Genomic DNA, 23,723 nt, shown 5'->3' on the forward strand with positions numbered 1-23,723 from the left:
AATGTTATAAATATCATGTTTCCGATCATGTTATGTTTGCTAAATACTTACATTTTATGAAATTTTCGAATTTTATTTTCATCACCACGGTGTGCATATTTAAATTTAATATTGGCATTTGTGAAATTTTATGGATATAAACAACTAAGACAAAAAATTGGCATAAACAACTTAACAAAGCGTTAAAAACTCAGCAAATGATATTCAGAACTAATCTATACTTATAGCATATGATATTTTTCACAACTATAGGCATAGCATATGATATTTTTCCATTTTCAATATATTAGACAAAGTTAACGCCTAGCCTATATCTTACGTGAGCAGATGATCTTAGATGCGAATAAGTGATTTAATATAGACGATCGAGATGAACGAAGCAAATTATATTAATAAGATGCGACTGAAAATTTGGAACGACGAACAAAATGAACGTCATTCTCATGAGTGGACCGTAAAAAATTTCAAGCATAACATATATGCGTTTGAGTTTTAAAATTCTTATGTACTTAAAAATCTTAATAAAAGCGTCGTGCACGCGATCAAATCTGGAGCATAATTACTATTCAATATCGAGTACAATAACCATTTTTAATTATATTCAATGGACCAAAACTTTATTTGTAAATTCCATGAGTTTCTTTGTTCAAAATTCACACCCTTAATTAAACTATATTTGGCCACAATAGCTTGGTAACCATGAAAACATTTTCATATTCCTTACGATGTAACGAATAACTTGTAAGTTATTATACATATCTATATATACTATTAGTGCATACTATTTCATCAATGTTAGTGCATAATACTATTATATGAAAGCGATTCACGCCCTATTAAAGTTAAATCTTTTTTAATAGAAATGAAACCAAATAAATCCTATGCCGAACGTTGCTATACATTAATAAGTATCGACAGAAATTCTATTCACTATGAAATTGTAAATTGTATAATTTATTGGTGACAATTCGAAATGACAAAAAATTATTTAATGAAAATTTATAAATTGATAATCTGCAGAAAATATAAATGTTACAGACACTACGATACTGAATGGTAAGGATGGTGGCTCGCTGTGTCTAACAGAAGTGTTGGCATAAGAAATGTTGGGCTTGGAAATTTTATATCTAAACTTTTAAAAGGCATTTTGGGTCAAATAATAACTATGAGAGACGGAACAGATTTAATCAAGCAGTAATTATAAAAGTAAGTGAAAGCATATCTACACAATAATTAAATCGAAAAATAAAATGTTAAAAGTTCATGTTTAACTCTTTACTTTATGCCATACTTTCACAAGCTGGAAATAGAATAAAACTACTCTTCTCAAAGCTAATATTAACAAAACTATATCCGTACCTTTCTGTTAGTCCAGTCATTTAAACACATCAAATTGGCCTGAACATTTTCAGATTCTCTTAAAACTTTTCTAATGGGTTAACTTATCGAAACACGCTCGGAGACAAACAAGTTATCATGGGAATAACCACGCCCATATTGGCCCAACGATACAACTGCCTTTTTGCGTCTGAAAGTTGTAGAGACTTCGGAATCAGCTTAATATGCTTGTTTATATAACACAAGTTACTGACAAACATATTACCTTAACCCTTTACTTTTCATAACAAACGAGACAAAAATGGCAAAATGTTCTCCGAACGTGTTTCGATAAGTTAATAAGGAAGGCCTGTGCAAAGTTTCCGGAATTAATGAAGATTTTGCACCAAAACTAAAAGAGCGACCAAAATCCAATTTAACGGGTGATACTCGTAAAATATTTGTTTCAAATATTGTTTCAAGACCGTCGACGAATCCAACTCGGCGCGCGTCTTGGTAGGTTATAAACTTAAAAAGATCCAATCCTCTCCAAGATTTTATTCCATTGTCAATTATCTTAGTGAGCCTCACCGTAAGTGTCCTTGTTTTTATACCCTACAACGTAGCCATCATATTCAAGGGTGTCCTCCCTAGTTCCTTTCAGACCTTTACCTTTTCCGTCCGTTCCGAATCTTTCCTTGTGGCTTCCTGGATGTAGGCGGTTTTACTGGTAGTGGTATTTGTATTAACCATATTATGTTGAAAATGGTTTTATATCTTCAAAGTAAAAATAAAAACACTCCTCAAAAAATAATCTTACGATTGTAATTGTAGTAGACTTGTCGAAGTTAGCATGATCTTGCCAAAAACTAACTAACCAATCAGAACACAGAAAACTAACCTGTATATCTGCTGGTATCAGTTAGACGATCAGTTACTCCCTTCGTGCTGACCTTCTACAAAAGAAACATCATTTAAAACTTACGCCATGGTTGTATTGTGGCCCGTGAACAAAACAAATTCGATGAATTTGCAAAATTACTTGTAATTGTGTGCCTAAAAATTCTCGAAAATGTTAGCGTATCAATAGAAATATCAAATAATAGATTCGAAATATGACTTGCGCTAATCTACAATCTACATTCTGCATTGTTAACTATTTGAACAGATTACATAAAACTAATCCTAAACTAGCATCTGTCAAAACAGAATCTAGAAATTAGACTAACCGTTGTTCCTTTAGTTGTTGGTCCCTTTCCAGCGATAAGAGTCCTGATAGCTTCCTTCTTCTCATCTAGTGTTTCCTTTTTAGGAAACCTCTTTACGCACAGGTCGTCCAGTATCAGGTTAAACTCTTTCAGGGTTATCGTTCTACCTCCTTTCCTGATATTTACATATTTTAGATCGCCACCAGCAAGGAATTGAGAGGGGGGGGGGCCAATGGCATAAAATGGAGACTTTTTCTATGGAGAAAATGGAAAAACCCATGAGTAATTCTCCATTTTCTCCATTTTATGCCATGAATTTTGTCTTCGAAATTTCATCTTTAACAACATTTAACACCTAAATTGGACATCCTAACATGCTTATTTACGCTTACTAGGGGCGTAACAAGCTTATAAAAAGCTCATAATAGGCTACTAGATGCTTATACTAGGTTAGTAGAGGCACACTTCAGGCAAACTCATAATTACTCAAGCCTAGTGTAAAGTTATTTCTACAGGCTACAGCAGGGGTGAGTAATAGGGGAGAGTAATAGGCACTGAGAAGTGAGACCTACATCCTCGAAAGTCTAAACCAGCTCGCACTGCAAAGGGGAGGCCTGCCTTCCGAGATGCATTACCAGGGGGAAGCCTCGAGTCCAAATTTGTGTATCGAGGGGTAGGTGCAGACTTCGTTGACCCGAAAAACCAAAAAAATATTTTCGGCTAATAATGAAGAGGGTAGCATGAAACGTGGAGAAAAGTGGTTTTTAGAAAAACTTTGAAAAATTTTGACTTAGAAAATTTTCGGCCCGAGTCATTCACGATACGTACCACTCGCATCGAGAGCTCCCGATTCCGAGCTCGTGTTGCAAAGGGGAGGCCTGCCTTCCGAGATCGCATTACCAGGGGGAAGCCTCGAGTCCAAAATTGTGTACCGAGGGGTAATTTTCTAAGTCAAAATTTTTCAAAGTTTTTCTGAAAAACACTTTTCTCCACGTTTCATGCTACCTTGTTGGTTATAAGCCAAAAAAATATTTTCGGCTAATAATGAAGAGGGTAGCATGAAACGTGGAGAAAAGTGGTTTTTAGAAAAACTTTGAAAAATTTTGACTTAGAAAATTTTCGGCCCGAGTCATTCTCGAAACGTACCTCTCGTATCGAGAGCTCCCGATTCCGAGCTTGTGTTGCAAAGGGGAGGCATGCCTTCCGAGATCGTATTACCAGGGGGAAGCCTCGAGTCCAAAATTGTGTACCGAGGGGTAATTTTCTAAGTCAAAATTTTTTAAAGTTTTTCTGAAAAACACTTTTCTCCACGTTTCATGCTACCTTGTTCGTTATAAGCCAAAAAAATATTTTCAGCTAATAATGAAGAGGGTAGCATGAAACGTGGAGAAAAGTGGTTTTAAGAAAAACTTTGAAAAATTTTGACTTAGAAAATTTTCGGCCCGAGTCATTCTCGATACGTACCTCTCGCAACGAAAGCTCCCGATTCCGAGCTCGTGTTGCAAAGGGGAGGCCTGCCTTCCGAGATCGCATTACCAGGGGAGGCCTCGAGTCCAAAATTGTGTACCGAGGCCGAGGGGTAATTTTCTAAGTCAAAATTTTTCAGTTTTTCTGAAAACCGCTTTTCTCCACGTTTCATGCTACCCTCTTCATTATTACCCGAAAATATTTTTTCGGTTTTTCGAAATTACACAATTTTGGACTCGAGGTAATGCGATCTCGGAAGGCAGGCCTCCCCATTGCAACACGAGCTCGGAATCGGGAGCTCTCGATACGGGAGGTACGTATCGAAAATGACTCGGACCGAACATTTTCTAAGTCAACATTTTTCAAAGTTTTTCTGAAAACCACTTTTCTCCATGTTTCAAGATACCCTGTTCATTATTGGCCGAAAATATCTTTTTTTAAATAATTTTTCTCGAAATTCTAAATTTTTCAGGTTTTCAATGGCATAAAATGGCATAAAATGGCATAAAATGGCATAAAATGGAGACTATTTCTATGGAGAAAATGGAAAAACCCATGAGTAATTCTCCATTTTCTCCATTTATGCCATTGGCCCCCCCCCCCCCCCCCCAATTGAGATGAACGAGTGTCATATTTTATTGTGTTAACATTAACTCGTACGAGGTTTATATGTAAAATCTCCGTGCGGTAAAACTATATGAGCTAAATTGACAAGCACGATAAAAAATTAGTTCTCTTACGGTTTATATTTGGAGAAGATGATGTCGACATCTGTAGAAGTGACAAGTTTTCCCATAATCCCGGAGTCTTTACACAGCTTGCTGAATTTCTGGTTATCTAATTCCTTTCCGGTTGACTTAGTGTCTCCAAACTTTGAAAAGTTCGCAAATGTTTCCTCCATTTTTTGGTGATCGGACTTAAAAGTTTCTATGAATTTTATGAATAACATGTTTCCAAACATGTTGTTTTCTAAATATGGACAACTAAAACAAACAATTGGCATAAACAGCTTAATAAAGCGTTGGAAACTCAGCAAACGATATTCACAATAGCATTATAGGATATATTTAAATTTTCAATATATATTCACACACGTAATTAAAATGTATTTGGCCACAATAGCTTGGTCACCATGAAAATATTCTCATATTCCTTACCATGTAACGAATAACTTATAAGTTATATCATATTTACACTATTAGTGCATAATACTATTATATGAAAGTGATTTACGCTCTTATAGCTAACCTTTTTTAATCGAATTAGATGAAACCAAAAATCCTATGCCGAGCTTTAATATGTATTAACAAGTATCGGCGGAAACTCTATTCACTATGAAATTGCAAATTCATGCCTACAAAGGCATTATAATTTATTGGTGAAAATTCGAAATGACAAAAAAGATAATGAAAATTTATAAATTGATAATCTGTAAAAAATATAAATATGTTACAGACACTATGTAACTTCTCCTATGTTAAATTCAAATGTTTACAGTATCATTTCGCTAAATTTTACTACGACAACTAATTATTATTATTCTGCTCATAAATTAATATTAAAATCCTAAATTCGACTAATAAATATTCATAAATTACTGCAAACGTAGATTAAGAAGACACGACGATCAAACGTTCAAAAAACTGTGCAAAGTAAATTAACAGTTGACACTGATAATAACTTTCTGGAAAACAGGACACCTAGTTTTAAGGTTATGACATAAAGTTAATTTTCACTGCAATTTCGGTATTTCATTACCGTTTTAAAAGGCTACCAAACTTCCTTTAAAGGTCAAATTTCTTAAAAAGTGTACAAGTATCATATAACAATGTTCTGAGATAATTCGCATTCGACTCGAGAGAGATATCAGACAGGACGACTTTTTCAGAGTGGTTAATTCTAACAAATTGGAGTAATTAAGTTCAAGTCAGGCTCATTAAATAGAGAGACAGGGCCCTACGATAACAGTTTGATCTAGAATATAAAACAAGCGTCACACAAAACAACACACAGTAGTTCAGTTTAAATAGCTTTAAGGTAAATGTGAGTAATTTGCTGTGTTCATTGTAGCAGGTTACAAGCCAACATTCCACATTCCACTTGGTAAAAACAAAGCAAATAAGTCGCATTGTCTATACGTACAAATCATCATCAGCAGGACACAGGATCAATTAAAACTAACGAACGCACGAAAAGGACACAGTAAAAAGCTAGAGTATCAGCTCAGGACAAAAACACGCAAATTCTGATAAAACATATGGTAGTTTCTGAGAATGTTATTGACACAAGGTAAACAGATATGCACAAGGTTAAATTTTCAATAAAAACAGCCAGTCCATCGAATTTGTTTTTCAAGTTAAGGTGATGTTAAGGTGATGTTAAGGTGATGTTTCATATTGGTGTGAGGAGAATGTTTAAAAAAGCCTAGTTTCACAGATAGGTGCCCATCCTGTACCACCACAGATTAGTAGAAACCAGTGTTGCTCGCCAGACCCAGGACTCGTCTCTGTCTTGAAGTCTGTCTCCAGCACCGCTGTATCGTCTTCGCTGCTACCTCCTTGGTTTTCATGTGGTCTCTGTAGGACTGCTGGATGATAACCACTGCTCGCCTCATCTGCTCAAATGTACACTGCTGTTTGTATGTTCTGAATCTGAGGGTAAAAAAAGAGTGAGACGAGAGCTGGAGGGGGCGGGGGGGGGGGACAAGAGTAAACAGATAAACAGAAATATACCATGCCTGTACGATGCTTGAATTAACTTATTATTTTGGTATTTATATTTTTATTTGTTATTATTTGTACAGCAAACAGACCTGGTTTGAATCCTAATAGCAGCGTCGTTTAGTTTCTTCTGTTTGTAAGTCCTGTAGTGCAGCTGTATAGTCCGAGCAGCAGTCTCCCCCTTCTTGTTACCCAGACTAGTTTCATAGACCTCCCTGATGGGACGACCCCAGCCGTCCCTGGTACCCCTCAGTCGGGGGCAGCATCTCAGCAGGATGTAGATAGTGGGGGTGTGGCCCCCCACACAGGCCCACACCAAAGCGTTGTTCCCCATGTCGTCTAAAGAGCAGGGGTTACACTCCTGGAGCGAGGAGAACTTCAGGAGAAGGAGGAGGAGACGGGAGTAGCCGACAGCAGCTGCCAGGTGGACCAGTCTCAGACCTCGAGGAGCTCGGGGTAGCTTATCTGTTCTGGAGAGTTTTTTTAGGATGGTCTGGGAGATGGAGCACATCCTGGTTTGTAGGTCCCCGGTGAATTGGGTCGAGGACAGCATTCGAACCTGGAAAAACAAATAATTCGTGAAACAAATTCATAACCTGAGAAACTAGAGTAGGTAAATAATGAAACGTAAAATTCTATCGAAAATAGAATAAACTAAACTAAAAAATAAACTATCAGCTTGAAGTTGTGGGTTCAAAAAAACTATTGACTGAGCCTTCAATGTCGGAATGAAGTCTGCTGTGTCAGTTATAACTGTGTAATAATACCTGTGATTCTAGCGCCTCCAGCCGGTTGATAAGAGAATACTTGAAGTTAGAGTCCACAACATTGAGCCACTGACTCGGACTGTGTTGTTCTCTGTATGTAAACTTGGTCTGTGAGTCTGTGATGATTACACCCTGCCCTACAATGTGGACAGTAACCACACCCGGGTGGGGTGAGGCGGGGCATACGACTTGTAACACACCTGGGACAGAGAGGGGGAGTGTGATGTTGAGGGTTATTGTAATTACAACACAACAAATCTATTACATTTATTGAGGAAGTTACAGAAGGAATTGATTTAGTGTAGTTGGAGGAGTTCTAACTCTCCTCACGTCCATAAATGGAGTTTTCTTTGTATCATATATGAAGTCTCGATAAGTATTGAATTAGTACTTTAGTATCAAAACAGGATGATAATTCTGTGCCCAAAAGATAAAGATCCTTTTCAAGTATCTTACCATTTCGAAGGGGCTGAGCTGGTACCATTGTGTTACCAAAAACAACACAACATGGTCCCTGTATCCGTTCCCAATCCCCAACCAAAACTACCTGAAGTTGAGCTTGATGTTAATTGTTACTGAAGATTGCGCCTTTATAAATAATACAGATTCTTGAGTAAAATAATATCTAAACCAAGTAAGGAAGGAAGATAGTTGTGTTATTAATGCAGTTCAATTAATTAAGTTCATCTCAATATGCCATGTTCATAATTAAAATTGCGAGTCTACTTTGGAAATCAGTGACAGACTCACAGGTACATTAGTCAACTAGTTAGTCATCAGATGACATAGAGACGATGAACTAACCTTCTCTCCCCCAGCGAGGAAGGCCCACTCCGGGCTGATGGTTGTGATTGAGATACGGTACTCCGAAGTAGGAAGGACAGGGCTCGCCTCCGCTGATGACACAGGCTCCCTGGTGTACGAGTAACCATTCTCTGAGGGAGAGCTCTGAGCGACAGTGGTGATGCTCTGAGCGACAGTGGTGGTGCAAGGTGATATGGTGGTGATGTTGGGTGATATGGTGGTGATATGAGGAGAAACCGACGCGTCTAGCTCCATGGTATTGTTCTCAGTGTTACTGCTGTACTTCCTCTTTTGTCCAACTGGAACGTTCTCCTGCTCCCTTACATCAACCACTGAAATAACGGTGGATATTAATTTGGAGAGGTGCTTCATGTATCAGATGTGTGGTTTTTATTGAATATTATCTTAATTAACAAAACTATGTAGCACCTCACCAGTAGTGTGCAGAGATGCAGTGGGATCGTGTTGAAACGGAATATCTGGGCAACCAAACGACTCATGATTGGATGCCATATCAGCTTCTTCAAACAGTTCAAACAATTTCGAATCCTGCAATGCAATTCATCAAGGAGGAAGGAGGAGGAAGATTGTAGAATTTAGTTCAATTGTAATATATGCTACAACAGTAAGGCGAAACGGTCAAACGGAGCAGGTTCACTGATGACTTCAATGTCCACAGCTCTCATAACTTGAATCAGAATTTCCAAATTAAATGTAAATCGGGTGATGATAACCCCTGTGTTCCTGTGATGGATACTATACATCTCTCATCTCAGTACAGAGTGGTCTGCAATGTCTGTAATTGCCTGTTGTTTACGATACTTTGTCTTTTTTAAATTATTCGGTTTATCAACTTAGTAATTAATAAAAAAGGACCCAAACCTTGTCCTTGAGGGACGCCAGATCGTACTTCAGTAAATCTGGGTTGTTAAAGAACATGTCACATTCGTTCTTATTGTAAGAACTGGAGCCGGCGTCATCATGGCCCTGACAAAACAATGATATCATTCATCGACAATCGCTACGAATATATAAACAACAACACACAACAAACAACACACAACAAACGCCCGTACAAAAGTAGAAATAATAATCACAAAATATAACTCACCAAGTCACGGGGGGGGGGGGGGGGGGGGGGGGGGGATGGGGGTCACATAATGAATAACAGTCGAGGTACTTATTTTACAACGGTTTATCCAACAGCCTTATGGCTATGCATGGTTATGTAACCGCCAATTATAGGAACCGGAAGAACAATTAGGTTAGCGACGGTTGAGGAAGTGTTACTCCCCCGAGGCTTCTCTGCAATGGGCAGCTACTCATTTACCCTCAATCAGAGTTGCCCGATCATTCGGCTGAGTCAACCGAGGAGAGTTACACATATTTTTAACGTTGAATAGATCCAACGGAATCCTTAGCTTACTCCCTAGACTAAGCCGGTATTCGAACCGCCTACGCTCGGATTGAAAGTTGGGAATGCTAACCACTCGGCCACCTAGCCACTAAAAATGTTATAAAATCAAAAAAGGCTCAAAATTCGAAGCACATACATTGCTAAGAGAAGGAAGGATAGGATCAAGGAAAGGGTTGAGATCATCACTGCTAGAGTTGCTGAGGAGAGGGTTGTGTTTGCTGACCAGTAAAGAGTTTTGTTCCAGGTCCTCCTCCTGATTGTTGTGGACACTTTCCGTGTCCATCCGCTCGCTCTCTTTGCTTGTAGAGGGTACCGGACTCAAGGAGCTGTTACTGTGCATCACGCTGTCGTGCATCGTGCACGTGCTGTTAGACGTGCCGTTTTGAGTCGCGCATGCACCATTTCCTTCACAGCAGGAGTGATGTACGCTGGTACTTTGTATACATTTATCTGTCTGCGTATCTTTATCCTCCACCAAATTACCATTTTTACTGTCCTGAATTAATCAATTAATAATCACTTAGTCTTAATCATCTTCTAGACAAGATTGATAATCCTAAATTGAAAATGATTAATACCATCATTATAAAGTGAAGCAAAAAGTGAGAATTGAAACTGCTCACAAAGTAAAGACCTGGTAAATGAGCTGTTTGAGCTGATGACCCTGTTTCCTCAAGATTAGAAGGAGTTGTGAAGCCCGAGTTGAGTCCACCTCCGGAGAGGGTTGATCCTGATTTTCTTGTATCTCAGATGTGGGCGGTGAGCCGTTTTGGGAGGAAGTCACTGATCTCAACAGCTCATCCTCTGGTACGTTAACTGAAGGGGACAATGTTACACATTTACACGCTATTGCAAGAAACACGCAGTGTATAAAATATCAAAGTGGAACAAGCAAAGAGGTTGAATGTTAACATGGTCTAACATTATATGTTAAATGTTAGCATGGACTAACATATATGTTAAATGTTAACATGGACTAACATATTTTAAATGTTAACATGGACTAACATATGTTAAATGTTAACATGGACTAACATATGTAAACACTAACATATGTTAACATGGACTTACATATGTTAACATGGACTAACAAATGTTAAATATTAACATGGACTAAATGTTAAAATGGACTGACATATTTTAAATGTTAACATGGACTAACATATTTTAAATGTTAACATGGACTAACATAATATGTTAAATATTAACATGGACTAAATGTTAACAAGGACTAACATATGTTAAATGTTAACATGGACTAACATATGTAAACACTAACATATGTTAACATGGACTAACATATGTTAACATGGACTAACATGTGTTAACATGGACTAACATATGTTAACATGGACTAACAAATGTTAAATATTAACATGGACTAAATGTTAAAATGGACTGACATATGTTAAATATTAACATGGACTAAATGTTAACAAGGACTAACATATGTTCTGAAGTTGGGAGATAGCGTTATGAAGCTGTGAGATAGGTGGCGGTCCAGTCTGCACCTCCTCTGCTACGTACAGATAGTGTACTAGTACCACTTTAGGAGTCTGCAGGGGAACATAGTGTTAGTACAGTTAAGAGGACAATTTAGATGAGTTAGATAATAATATGTCTGAGAGCACCTGAAGCCTTACTCGGCAACCTCTCCCAACATTAACAACTAATTGTAACTTCTTAAACAACCAATTTGTTGCTGCAGATTTTGGATACTTGTGTATCGGTCGTGATGAGCCCAATTCACTATTAAAGAGGTTGTTAACTGTTAAGTCCGCTAATTTGGATGATACTACTACTAAGCCTGCTCAATGGTAATGTTCAGATCAAATGGTCAGGTCTGCAGCTGATGTCACATATTTTCTATTGAAGTATTACAGGATACACGCCAACTACTCCAACAAGCATGAATCTAAATCAGCACTAAAAAGCAAAAGTAAACGTTTCCTCGTATGCTTGTTAACTGTTCATGATGATCACATCCCCCGGGTCAGGGCTTTGTATTCTTGTGTCTTGGTACTATATGTTCGACGTTGCATATTGCATAAACATAATATAATATTGCATAAAGTGTATATCGAGTTACATGGCTCTACGCACGGTTTCGCCCGATGTGTCAAGACACGCATTAAGTCATAGCACATTGTAGTGGTCTGAATACATGGTTAATTTTCAAGTTTCGACTACGGTATAATCGATACCCCTCTTGCAGTTAAATAGATAGTGAGATAGTGGTTAAATTGAACTTGTTTTGTGTTAACAATTGAACTCTTCACTTCTTATTTGTGACAGAAGGAGCAGAGTTTTCATTAGTTCATGTTATGAGGAAACAGGGAGGAGGAAACAGGGAGGAGGAAACAGGGAGGAGAAAATAGGGAGGAGGAAACAGGGGGAGGAAACAGGGAGGATGAAACAGGGAGGAGGAAACAGGGAGGAGGAAACAGGGAGGAGGAAACAGGGAGGAGGAATCAGGGAGGAGGAAACAGGGAGGAGGAAACAGGGAAGAGGAAACAGGGAGGAGGAAACAGGGAGGAGGAATCAGGGAGGAGGAAACAGGGAGGAGGAAACAGGGAGGAGGAAACAGGGAAACATGTTATGCATGTTGAGGGATCAGGGCTCAGATAACTGATAAGGTATATGAATACTTCTAGTGAAACAGTAAGTTCAAGAGACATCATGCAACTACTACAGTACTAAGTACACACTACCAAATAGAATACTGTACAGGTGCAGTTTGTTTGTTTCTGTCTGAAAACCGGTCCCCTGCAAGAATCTAAAAATAGTATTGATATGCAGTATTTAAACGATGACGTCATAATGAAGGTGGGAACTCGTGATGCGAACGTAATCTTATCCCTTCTTTCCTTGTAGCACTTCCATGCGCCTAATTTCGCTTTACTCGATATTTCAATTTGATTATGCCTAAGTTATAAACATTATATTTACCGGTATAACGTTTCTCTCGCTTAGCCATTTGTCTTTGTGAGCGTTCACTTTGTATGTACATTTTGTGTACAATTCTTTGTCTTTAATTCGCATCACACTTTAATCTTTCAAGATGACTTTCCTATTTTAGTATTATATTTTAGTTCCTACTATTAGTAATCTTTTAGGATTTCAACTTGTCTTGATTATTCTACTTTCTAAATATCCCTACTCTTCTCAAGATGCAAACACTCTGATTCTGATTTGAATAGTAGAATTAAATAGAAGGTGGAGGCCTGGAGGGGATATTTAAAACATATAAGTGATACGAAAGGATTTTATTAGCAGGAGCTTTCAAATTACTTGTGTAAATCGTCTTCAGAAGGTGGGGGATTTATTAACTTTAAACCTGGTGGCACAGATTCATCAAACTTTATAGGAGTTTTAGTTTTTAGTCAGCTTGGGTATACTACAACTTGCTACTTAATAATAACACCAATGTTTATATAATAGTCAATGTGTACGAATACGAGGGACTATTTGGAGACAGTACTGAAGGATCAGAAAGCGAACATAACAGTGAGACCGGAGGATGTTTCATTTTGGGTGGTTGTCACTGACAGAGACCTATTTAGCTGTCTTCCTGTTGAACGTCAGCGATACTTGATATCGACCCCTTCTCAAGAGCTGGTAATTAACAATAGTTTAACTGATTTCGTTGATAAGCGAGTCTTTAATGATTACTACGACATCCTCACGGAAGAAAGTCAGAGGGAAATAGTATTCGATGACACAGTACTCAGTATAGGGGACAGTGAATACAGACTACTTGATAATAGAGTATCTGTGCATCTCTCCCTGCTGAGGACGCTAACAGACAAATCAGTATTGGTTGATGTCCTGGATTGTACTGTCTGGTTTCTCAGCAGTCCAGATAGGCTATTTAAGTATCTTGTTCAGCGTTATGGCAACTCAATCATTCACACTTTAGTCGACCATCAGAAAAAACGACTTTACATCCGATCCACATTGGACATAGTTCGCAATTTAACAGTTTTGAATGCTATGAAGATGAGGTTGAACAACAAGAACACCTTAGAACTGATGGAAAAGCACGAAGGCTGGATCTCCGATCTTCAGAATGAACTAGAAGGTACTATCTCAAACAAGGACTCTATCCACGTCATCGGATTTATCTCGGAGTTGTGTTTTGTGCTGCGGCTCTATAGAGACACAGTTACGTACGACAGGTATTTACACGACGATCAGGTGCAACTCATAAACCGGTCCATTTACAGACTCAACTCAACAACCATTTCCGCTGTGTTAAAACAGACTTTTATTTGTGTTAAAAAGATGTGGCTTGACTCGCCGGAAGACAAGGATATTGTTATAGAACTTCTGGTTTACATCAAGAAAATAGTCCGCAGAGTAAGGATGTCTTTGGGAGACGCAGATGATTTCAGTACTGTCATCAAAAAGACTTCAGCCGGGGATGGTACGTTTATGATTGATGATCTGTTGGATCTCATCAATTCTTCGTCACGCTCACAGAGTTCCATACAAAAGGAGGATTTGCATATTCTTATTTTGTCGTTTGACATCCTCCAGATCGTTACTTACGTCCCTAGAAGCCAAGAAATGGGCAACGAAATAGTTGCAAATTGGGCCCGTTATCTTCAGAAGTGGCGAAATCAGATAATTTACAGTACAACCACGGTACTCGCTAAAGTCAGATCAATACTACTTGTTGAACAGTGTTCAAAGATATTTAGCAACGTGCTTCTCCGGATACCAGAAGTTCAGGAGTATTCCCATGATTTTAATAGCCGGCATCTTACCGATGAACAGATTTCAGATGAGCTGATCAATTGTATGATAACTTTAATCAAAGAAATATCAGCAAATCTGATAGAGTGTCCTCTAGAAAGCTATGATAGACTACTATTTTCCTATTCTGTACCTTCTTCAGAAGGCAGATCATCCTTCTCCCTGGATACAAGATCAGAAGACTTGAGCTCAGATTGGATGAGAATATCCTGGCTATTTAACAACAATAAAGACGAATATGTGAAAGAGCTGAAGAAAAGGTTGCTTAAATGTGTAAAAGTGTGCACCAGTTTTGATGAACAAAACTTGGGGCGACTAACACGAATGATATTGCAGAAAATAATTCGTGAGGTCAGGCAACCAGCATTAGAATGTATCTTAAATATTTCGTCTGAGATATTGGACAAAAATGCCGTGACTGAGATGACACGGTTAACGTTCACCCTGTTGATCAGAATACCAAAATATCTCTCAAGCTTTTCGGGTACTGACGAAAATACTGGTGTTGGTGAGATGGACGCTCAAATGAAGCCGCTTATACCTAGACTATTGGAGTTTGCGATAAAACACAACCATCATGCAATGGCCTATCTGACCATGTGGTACACCTCCAACTACTTCAAGATAAACGTGGCCAACTTACATCAGTCTGTGTACCTGTCTAATGATTATCTCAAAGACGTTGACTCCCAAAACGTTATACACTCCATCGAAGATTTCAAACAAGAGGCTGGGGCCATAGTTACATTTTTAGAAAAATGTGCCAACTTTGAACCAAGTCAACACAACCTGGCCATGGAAAAACTCTTTGCCCACACTAAAGTTGTGCTCAACTCTATCAAGTGTCCCAGGGCACAATGTGAGGCTTTGGTCCACTGCCAAGATTTGTGGGGGAAACTTTCACAGATATTTCTAAAAGTGCCGTTTGGAAGCCACGCCGTGGGCATCTTCTTCGACATAGTTCATGAAATCTGCCGCAATCGAGACAAAAATATAACCAGTTCTAGATGGAGAAATAAGGCGATTAGCATTATTTTACAAGTTTCAAGCAGCAATGGTCTTCAACTTACAGATATAATTAGAAACTCGTTGCACGTCCACAGGATTTCAGATCGGAACAAAGTGTGCTACCTATCAGTTGTAAAGATGCTCAGTTCCCTAGTTAGCGGACCCCCTTATTTCTACCCTCTTTTCATCGACAAACAGATTTGTTTAGCATTATTGGGTGGCCTTAAATTCATAAAGGAGTCCGGGCAATCGTTTAAAAATGGAGAGTTTGACGATGTGGTAGCAGGTACAGCCAGAATCCTCAGCGCATGGGGATGCAACTATCCAGAAGATTGTTCGAAAGCATTCGACAAAACAACAAGAATCTTGATTTTGAAGCTGGACGCTTTGGAGATAAAAGAGTTTTACAAACGGTACTTGGAGGAGCGGGAACACAAATGCTATACCATGACGTCCAAGAAGGAATACCTTATGAGACTTTTCCAAGTTTCACACTACGGAGACTGTATTCAGCAGTGGTACATGATATTCTTCGGTTTGCTCTATCTGAGCCATGATGTACGTTCCAAACAATTTGATTTGGAAGATTTTCTACTCAATTTGATGATATTCCTGCTGTCATTTCTTTCTATGATCTACACTAACTATCTGTCGTTTGAGGCTCGTGTGCGACACAATAGAGATACGTTTACTTCGGATACTGTTATATGGGAGGGGGAGCAGCCTGATGATGGATCTACAATTTTAAGGAACAGAATACGGTATTATCTTATACCTTTCTCAAACAGCTTTTCTTATAATAACGTTTTAACTTTCCTGCAGATGCGACTGATTTTGGACGTGAAAGAGATTTTGAACCACAAGCCACAACTTATTCGGGTTCTTGAAAGAAAGATTAAAAACTTGTCCACACTCAAGCTTTACTTGAAACTTTGTGGTATTGTCAGTATGATTTTGCATTCGTTAGTGATCGCAAAAGTCATTCTCGCAACGGAGACATTCGGCGACTTGTTGCCAAACAAACAGGATGCAAATGAAACAATCCATGAAATCACAGATGCACGTGACATATTTCATTTCTTCTCCGTCATCTCTAACTCACCAATAACCTTGAAGATAGAACTCGCAATAGTGTTGCTATCAATGATTTGGAGTGCCTACAGCACTGGAGATAGTTTAGCTACATACGAAACAAATAGTAGCAGTTCCAACGACCGGCAGTTCCTCATTCTAACAGTACATCACTTCGTTGCGATACTCTGCCGTCTGATACTAGTGAACTTGATCTATTTTGTAAGTGGTACTTTTGCCCTCTTCTTTGTCGGTGTGCACACTTCCATATCCTTCCTACTAAACCTTCTTACCTCCCACAAATACCACGATCCAGCCTTAGATGAAGAGAAACAGAAAAGTGCTCTTCAGAGGCCTATCTTGCTCGCTCTCAGACGATCCACAACATGGGTTCAGGCTACCAGTCTCCTATTGAGGCTCCTGGCCTTCTCTGTTTCCGAAACCTTGATCGTCTCTGTGAGACATCCGATAGACATGCTAGATGCAATATACCACGAGTGGCACGAGAAGGCTGAATTTGACCTAGCTCCTACTTTTATATTACACATTGTGGAAATACTACTAGCCGCGGTCATTTTACAGAACTCTCCTGTTTTCATTATTATATGCATTTTAAACATTTCATCTTGGATCGTCCTGGTGGTCTATCTTAAAGCACGAACCAAAAAGGGGAACGAATGGGAATCAGAACAGAACACGTTTTGCGATGAGACCGTTGCCGTATGTAATGTTGAGACCTATGGTATTTGATTAGTTTTTTTAAAGTACCGTGTGTAAATGTTTGCCAATGAGATGGAGCTGTAAACTTTAGCTAGTAATCTGCAGTTACATTTCAGATAACATAAGTAATTACCATATTGGTGTGAATGAAGAAATTTGAGCTTAACCAGCTTACTACGTGGTTAAATATTTTATAGTGATTATATTTACAGTTATTATGATTTTACACCACGTAATTATGTGTTGGGTTTTGAGTTTGATGGTTCAGAATTCTGTATTATTTTGAGATAAAAATTATACAAATAAGTACTCAAATTAAAGATTGAATACTCATTTTGAAGACATTGAACGATAAGTAAATTGTAAAGTCCCTATTTTGCCATACGTACCTTTAATTTCCAGTAGCAACGGCGATGAAAGTTGGGCACTGCTTCATTGTGTACATACGCCCCGTAGAGACACTGTAAGTAGAAGTACTAGTGTAAATTGTGCTAGTGTTGCATACAATAGCACTTCTAATTATGAAAATTACTAATACAGCTCCGAGCTTAATTTGCCAAATGTATTGTACACATGTTTATGACAAACGCGCGCACTTCGAGCGATCAATTCCGTTGCACTAAGTTTTGGCACCAGAGTACTTTAAGTAATAATTGAGCTCTAAAACTAGCAATAGAAGGGCCGCGCGATGGTGGTATCATAGGCAATATCTATTATACGTTGCACCTTAAAGAAGCTACAGTAAAAATGATCATGCGAAAAAATCTATCATTGGCTTAATACGATAACTTAAATTTTTGAATCAAACTCAACATCAAGAAATACGATATGACAGAGAGTAGGACGACAGTCTCAGTGAATAGACTGCAGCAGTCAAAACAGATATTGTCAGGTTTCTTAGTGCGATAAAGTTAGTGCACAAGCTGTGATAATGACATAACAAGCCTTAAACTCTGTCTATATTTTCATGGCTGGCTAATTTAAAGAGCAGAGAAGAGTAAAGTTCCACGAAACAGTAGGGAGGTGGTACTAGACGCAAGTTTAGTGTACATTTTGAAATGCACGTGACTACTAATCAGCTTGCAGCAACCGTTCAAATTCCAGGATCGCTGTCAGCTGCATGTTAAAACAAACTTGTACTAAATGTTGCCATCTATTAGCTCAGTGTTAGAGCTATGTCAAACTATTTATTAGGAAATAAAGTACCGAAGTGTTGTTACCTCGACTCCGTTAACCTTTAGTTTCATGTGATCCTCTCTAACATTTTTACCGTCTTTTCTTTTCTTCCACTCATATCCATCTGTCTTGTAACGCACCTAAGATAAATTTCAAATTAGTAGGATACAAAATCAAGGGATGATTCAATGTATAGACTAGAAACTATAGTTCATGATTAAGACCAGTAGATGGGGGTGATGCAACGTCAATAAATGTCAATTAATGTCAATTAATGTCAATTAATGTCAATTAATGTCAATTAATGTCAATGTCAGTTTTGCAAAATTTTGGAATACTGACATTAATTGACACGATATTTTTCGACCAGAGATTATGTAGTTCTACCATATTTTTAGCACTTTAGAACGTTTATATCATCAATTTATTCACTACTATCACATATGGAAATGTGAAATGTGAAAAAAATTCAGATCATTAAACAATAAAACTAATATAATACGGTTTTCCTAAATTTAATTTTCTTAAATGGGCGTGGCCATCCAAGGGCGTGGTTCTCAACATCATCAGAACTTAAAACCCACATTAAACGAAATGCCTTCATGACATTTATATTTGAATAACGAATCTTAAACAGCTAACATTACTCCTTCATACTAAAAAAGCCGATTCTAGATATTTTACCTGTATAAGAAACCAATAAAATATGGGCGTGGCCGGTGGGGACCGAAGATGGAAGAGTTGGAAGCTGAAATTTTTTTTTGTGGTCTTTGAACCTCAGGATCAACAGATAAGAACATACTCATAATTATTCAAGGACATTTTGTTTTTTTGAACCGGTCTAACTTACATAGACGTGAATATCTGGAATATTTATCGAATAATGATAATCTCAAATTTCAAGACAAATTAATGTCAAATTAATGTTTTACAAACTATATCCTTATGTCCCTAGAAGGGTGTTCTGCTAACAGTTTTCGACTGACTTGAATGTCCTGCACAGCAGATTGAAGCTTCTTAAATTATTTTTTATTCTTATTGTATTACTGTGTAAATTTGATTCTAATTCTAATTCTAATTCTAATTAATGTCAATTAATGTCAATTAATGTCAATTAATGTCAATTAATGTCAATTAATGTCAATTAATGTCAATTAATGTCAATGTCAGTTTGGGGTTTTTATGAAATACTGACATTAATTGACGTTGCATCACCCCCCAGTAGATTAGCTGAAAGCCTTGATAGTTGATAAAGAATCTTTTTATAAGTTCCATGTAATTACACGACATTTTCGTCAAAGATCTGCACCTTAATTACACTCTATATGCCGTACACTAATAAGTAATAATAGAGTTGTATGTGTTACGTCACAATACAATTATTCTAGAATCGAAAGGAAATTCCATTCGAATAGCTAGACAGCTCTGTTATGAAATTGTATTTTAGTATTTGACGAAGGAGAGCTGTTTACCTTGACATATTTAGCGATCAAAATATTTAACGTATGCAACGATCCTAAGTCAAATAACCTAATTACATGACGACGAAAACAAAATTTTAAACATTTTAGCAAGGGTATCATGGTATGGCTAACTTGATATTTAAGCACTATTATCATCAGCTGTATAATTATCATTTCTTCAGGACAAATATCGTAGTTAGGTATTTATATACTGCATCCTAGCACAATGCACATTCAGACAGATTTATACTATTTTCCATGCCAAGTGGTCTTGAGGTATTTTAATTTGATGTGAAATAGTTTGGAGCTTAGACGAAGTGAGCCTTATCGCAACTTTTCTTTTTGATAAAATAAAATTAGAACTCGAGTTCATTGCCAAAATGAGGCTGGGAAATGAGAAAGAAGTATTTCTGACACCGCTATGAATATAATAATGCTGTTCTAATTATTAGTGCACAGTATAAAATGAATAGCAAAATGGGAGTGAGCGGTTACGTTACTTACGGTGTCCTTTCGGTGATAGTTTATGGTATTAATTAATGTTATGTCACAACTAATCAACTTATCAATAGGAAAGAGTATGAGAAGAGGGGCAACTACACAATCCAATTTTTTGGTTTGTAAAAACATAATATATTCGCCTCACGACATGTTCTTGGTAACCTTAAATACCCCTTAAAGGTCCCTAGAGTAACATTCCGGTCAGGAAAATTTCTGTGGAATATTCAAGAATGTGACGCAGCTCTACAGTTTTGTGCACATAAAATACCATTAATTATGCCTTTAAAGGTTTATGATTTGGTTGAATCACCTGCTCCGCTAATATAACACTTAAATTTAGAGGCTCCGTGTCCTGTTACAAACTTCATAAAATATATCGTTGCCATTTTCAGATTCAATTTCTCGATTTGAAAGTTTATGATATTACTTATGTTATAAAAGTATAATTATTTAAAGTATGATGTATCTAAGATGAGGTTACCTTGGTTCTGTCGAACAGTAGCATAGCTCCATTCTTGGCACGTACTATGTGTTTCTTCTTTAACACGTGAAAGTTCAGGCAAGCGTAGTTCAAGTATTGCAATATCTCCTGATAATGAGATAGTTTATTAACATTCAAGGCCACAGGGGGGGTCCAAGACCAAACAAATTTTTCCCCCCAGTTGGCAGACCACGTACTACCTGACGCTCGCGTACCTCCCCTAGCCCCCCAGAGCGCCTAGTTTGTCGTAAAATTGAGGTTAACATTGCCTATTTTATTAGTTAACATCACAAATAACCAGTTCTTAACATTTTGTTGCTCTCATCATAAGTTAAACTTATTCATGGGTACCAATTGGCCGTCCAACGTCAACAAAACTATTATATGCCCTTTATTTTGACGTTAACATATTTTCTTAAAAATCAGTCTTTTGGCTCTCCTGAAAACACCTTTAAAATCTATCTTCTCCTAGAGCTTTCATCCGTTTCAGCTCAAATTTGGAACACATGTTCCTAAGATAGTCACAGTTAGGAAGTATGGGGCGATTTTTAAAATTTTGCTTCTAACTCTTTTTATGAGGTTGACTGTCGAAAATTGTCGAAAATATCGTGACGCATACTTATTGTTAACCTCATATCTCAGCTTAGGGGCAAAATATCAAAAACCGCCTCATATTTCCGTTGGACAAGACCTTGAAAAACACTTTTGCCAAGTTACAAGGCCCATGATGTAAACTGTAAAAGATGATAGATTTCTGCCAAAACCTTAAGTTTTCATTTACAATAGAATTACAGGTAAACCTAAAACTTTGACACGCGATATCTACAGATGGGAAACTTTTTTTTCGTTGAGGACAAAAGCATTTGAAAATTTAGATCGAGCTCTACAACATATCTCAAAATCTCAGAAATGACCTCGGACCCCCCCCCCCCCCCCCCCCGCCCCCCGCCCCCCCCCCCCTCCTGTGGCCTTAAGTGTTGAGGTGATGCTGAAAATGAGGAATATATAAATAGGCTGACTATAATTCTTCAGCTAGGCTTGGTGTGATATGCTTCGAAACGAATTAAAGAGTTTACAGTTGCTTAATTTAAAATTACCTGATCCAACTTCTTATAGTTCATAGAACCAATCTTTATAATTACAATCAAGATAATCAAGATAAGATAGAATTAGGATAGAAGATACACAATTAAGTAGGTAGAAAACAAATTAAATTTAACGTTTCAAGAGAATACAAATCTAACATTTCAGGAGAATACAAATCTAACGTTTCAGGAGAATACAAATCTAACTTGAAATCAACTGACCTCGTTAGTATTCCAACGGTACTTGCATTCTGGAACTGCAAGATGAAATCATTTGACTGAATTGAATCCCAGAAATCAAGAGTTAGAGACCGTTGAAATTAAGAAGTGACACAAAAGAAATTGAAGATTATTTAGACAGGATCCCTAAAATCATGCAAAATCGAGGAGAAACTCTTGGACGAGAAGAGGATTATTTAACCCAATTTACGGATTTAAATGAATAATCTTATTTATACTTACTTTTCTCAATTCCCACCATTGAAAGAGAAAATATGTTTTATGCTTTCATTCTGGTAGTTGTTCAACATTTTCCATCTGGAAGATAGTTAAGGTTACAATTTTCTTTATTGTACATTATTCTACACTTTTGAAACAACATGTATAGTACTACAAATAAAAGACGAAATTAAATAAAAAGATTTACGTAATCTTTTCTTATTTTTTACTCGCTGACATCGTTTACCATGGGTGTCAAGCACGTCAGCTTTGTGACATCCCACTAAAATAACGACTACATTGATTTTACATTTAATTATCCATTATCAAGCTTGATGCAAGTGTTACATTAACCACATGAAGATAACAACAATAATCCTCATGGCTTTAGTCTGGTAATCTCTCAAAGGTAGCGGCTTACACTCGAATAAGATACTACTATCTGTAGTATCTATAGTATATCTTTCATTATTATTATTTAATCTCTATTATAATTTAGAGTTGTCTTTGTGTCTGACTACCCACCGTACATTACATTCAGGATTGTCATGGTTTACTGTACAACAACTAAGAAATTGCACAAAATATTGCACCAAATATTGACTGCCCACTTACAGATTAGGTAACAATTTTGCAGCTGTACATTAACAATAATAATAGGGCGTAAGTAGACATGTGCACAGATTTTTGGAGCGTCATTAGTCAGGAATTCTATTGTTAGAGATAAAACAGTTATGTTAGAAATTTACAAATCTTTGATAAGACCACACTTTGAATATTATGTACAGTTGTGGAACCTGCTACTCATGGTAGTTGGCAAATCATCCTTGAGTTGAAAGGTTTAAAGGGTTGAAAGGGTTAAAGGTTGAAAGGGTATTGGTATACAGCATGCAGCTTGGAAATTCGGAATTTAACTACATTGGTGAAAGGAGAATTCGCAGAGATCTCATAGAAATCTTCAGTGGTTTAGTAGAATACAGTTAAGATATTTTTAATATTAGTAGATCAAGTATGAATATTGTGCAATATTAAAAGGGGGGGGGGGGGGGGGGGGGGGGGGGGGGGGGGCCAATGGGTATTTTTTTGTGAAACTTGATTTCGAGATAGCAGTTGACCAACAAACTAGGACCAAACTGCATAGTCTGTTTAAATGTGGATACTAAGGCGTAAATACCCCAAAAAATGAACAAAACTGCCCGTATCTTCGTTCGCAATATTCGCAGAATTGATTTCATTTATTTTGAAATAACTCAATCAGTTTTTAAAATTTTTGTATGAAATTTTCGGAGTCGACTCTAAATCGCATTTCCACTTTATTGTAG

The 23,723-nt window shown here is 37.4% G+C and overlaps 3 protein-coding genes across 4 annotated transcripts in view; 1 reads left to right on the forward strand and 2 right to left on the reverse strand.

Annotated features, from left to right (window-relative positions):
* Positions 1-1,034: 1,034 nt before the first annotated feature.
* On the reverse strand, positions 1,035-4,893 carry LOC134821301 (tubulin polymerization-promoting protein family member 2-like). Its single transcript, XM_063832028.1, has 4 exons — positions 4,733-4,893; positions 2,547-2,700; positions 2,219-2,273; positions 1,035-2,025 (listed from the first exon to the last, which is right to left on the reverse strand). The coding sequence occupies exons 1-4, from the start codon at positions 4,891-4,893 to the stop codon at positions 1,895-1,897; spliced, it is 501 nt and encodes a 166-aa protein (XP_063688098.1). The 3' UTR covers positions 1,035-1,894.
* A 95-nt stretch (positions 4,894-4,988) lies between these two features.
* On the reverse strand, positions 4,989-22,502 carry LOC134813343 (calmodulin-binding transcription activator 2-like). Of its 2 annotated transcripts, XM_063821046.1 has the most exons (15): positions 22,426-22,502; positions 22,186-22,220; positions 20,879-20,986; positions 18,478-18,573; positions 17,647-17,718; positions 11,148-11,256; positions 10,335-10,516; positions 9,837-10,196; positions 9,166-9,270; positions 8,718-8,832; positions 8,284-8,615; positions 7,936-8,026; positions 7,480-7,679; positions 6,805-7,271; positions 4,989-6,643 (listed from the first exon to the last, which is right to left on the reverse strand). In XM_063821046.1, the coding sequence occupies exons 1-15, from the start codon at positions 22,442-22,444 to the stop codon at positions 6,457-6,459; spliced, it is 2,478 nt and encodes an 825-aa protein (XP_063677116.1). In that variant the 5' UTR covers positions 22,445-22,502; the 3' UTR covers positions 4,989-6,456. The 2 variants fall into 2 exon arrangements, with proteins under 2 accessions (XP_063677116.1, XP_063677125.1); XM_063821055.1 differs by lacking the exon at positions 22,186-22,220 and having other exon boundaries at positions 4,991-6,643; positions 22,426-22,500.
* Positions 7,733-23,723, forward strand: part of LOC134813359 (ras-related protein Rab-23-like) — a 31,672-nt gene continuing 15,681 nt past the window's right edge. Inside the window, exon 1 of the mRNA XM_063821065.1 lies at positions 7,733-7,752. The gene's annotated coding sequence lies outside the window, so the exon portion shown is untranslated. The remainder of the gene's footprint in view (positions 7,753-23,723) is intronic.

The sequence above is a fragment of the Bolinopsis microptera genome, chromosome 1 (assembly GCF_026151205.1).
Source record: "Bolinopsis microptera isolate Bmic1 chromosome 1, MBARI_Bmic_1.0, whole genome shotgun sequence".
Lineage (NCBI taxonomy): Eukaryota > Metazoa > Ctenophora > Tentaculata > Lobata > Bolinopsidae > Bolinopsis > Bolinopsis microptera.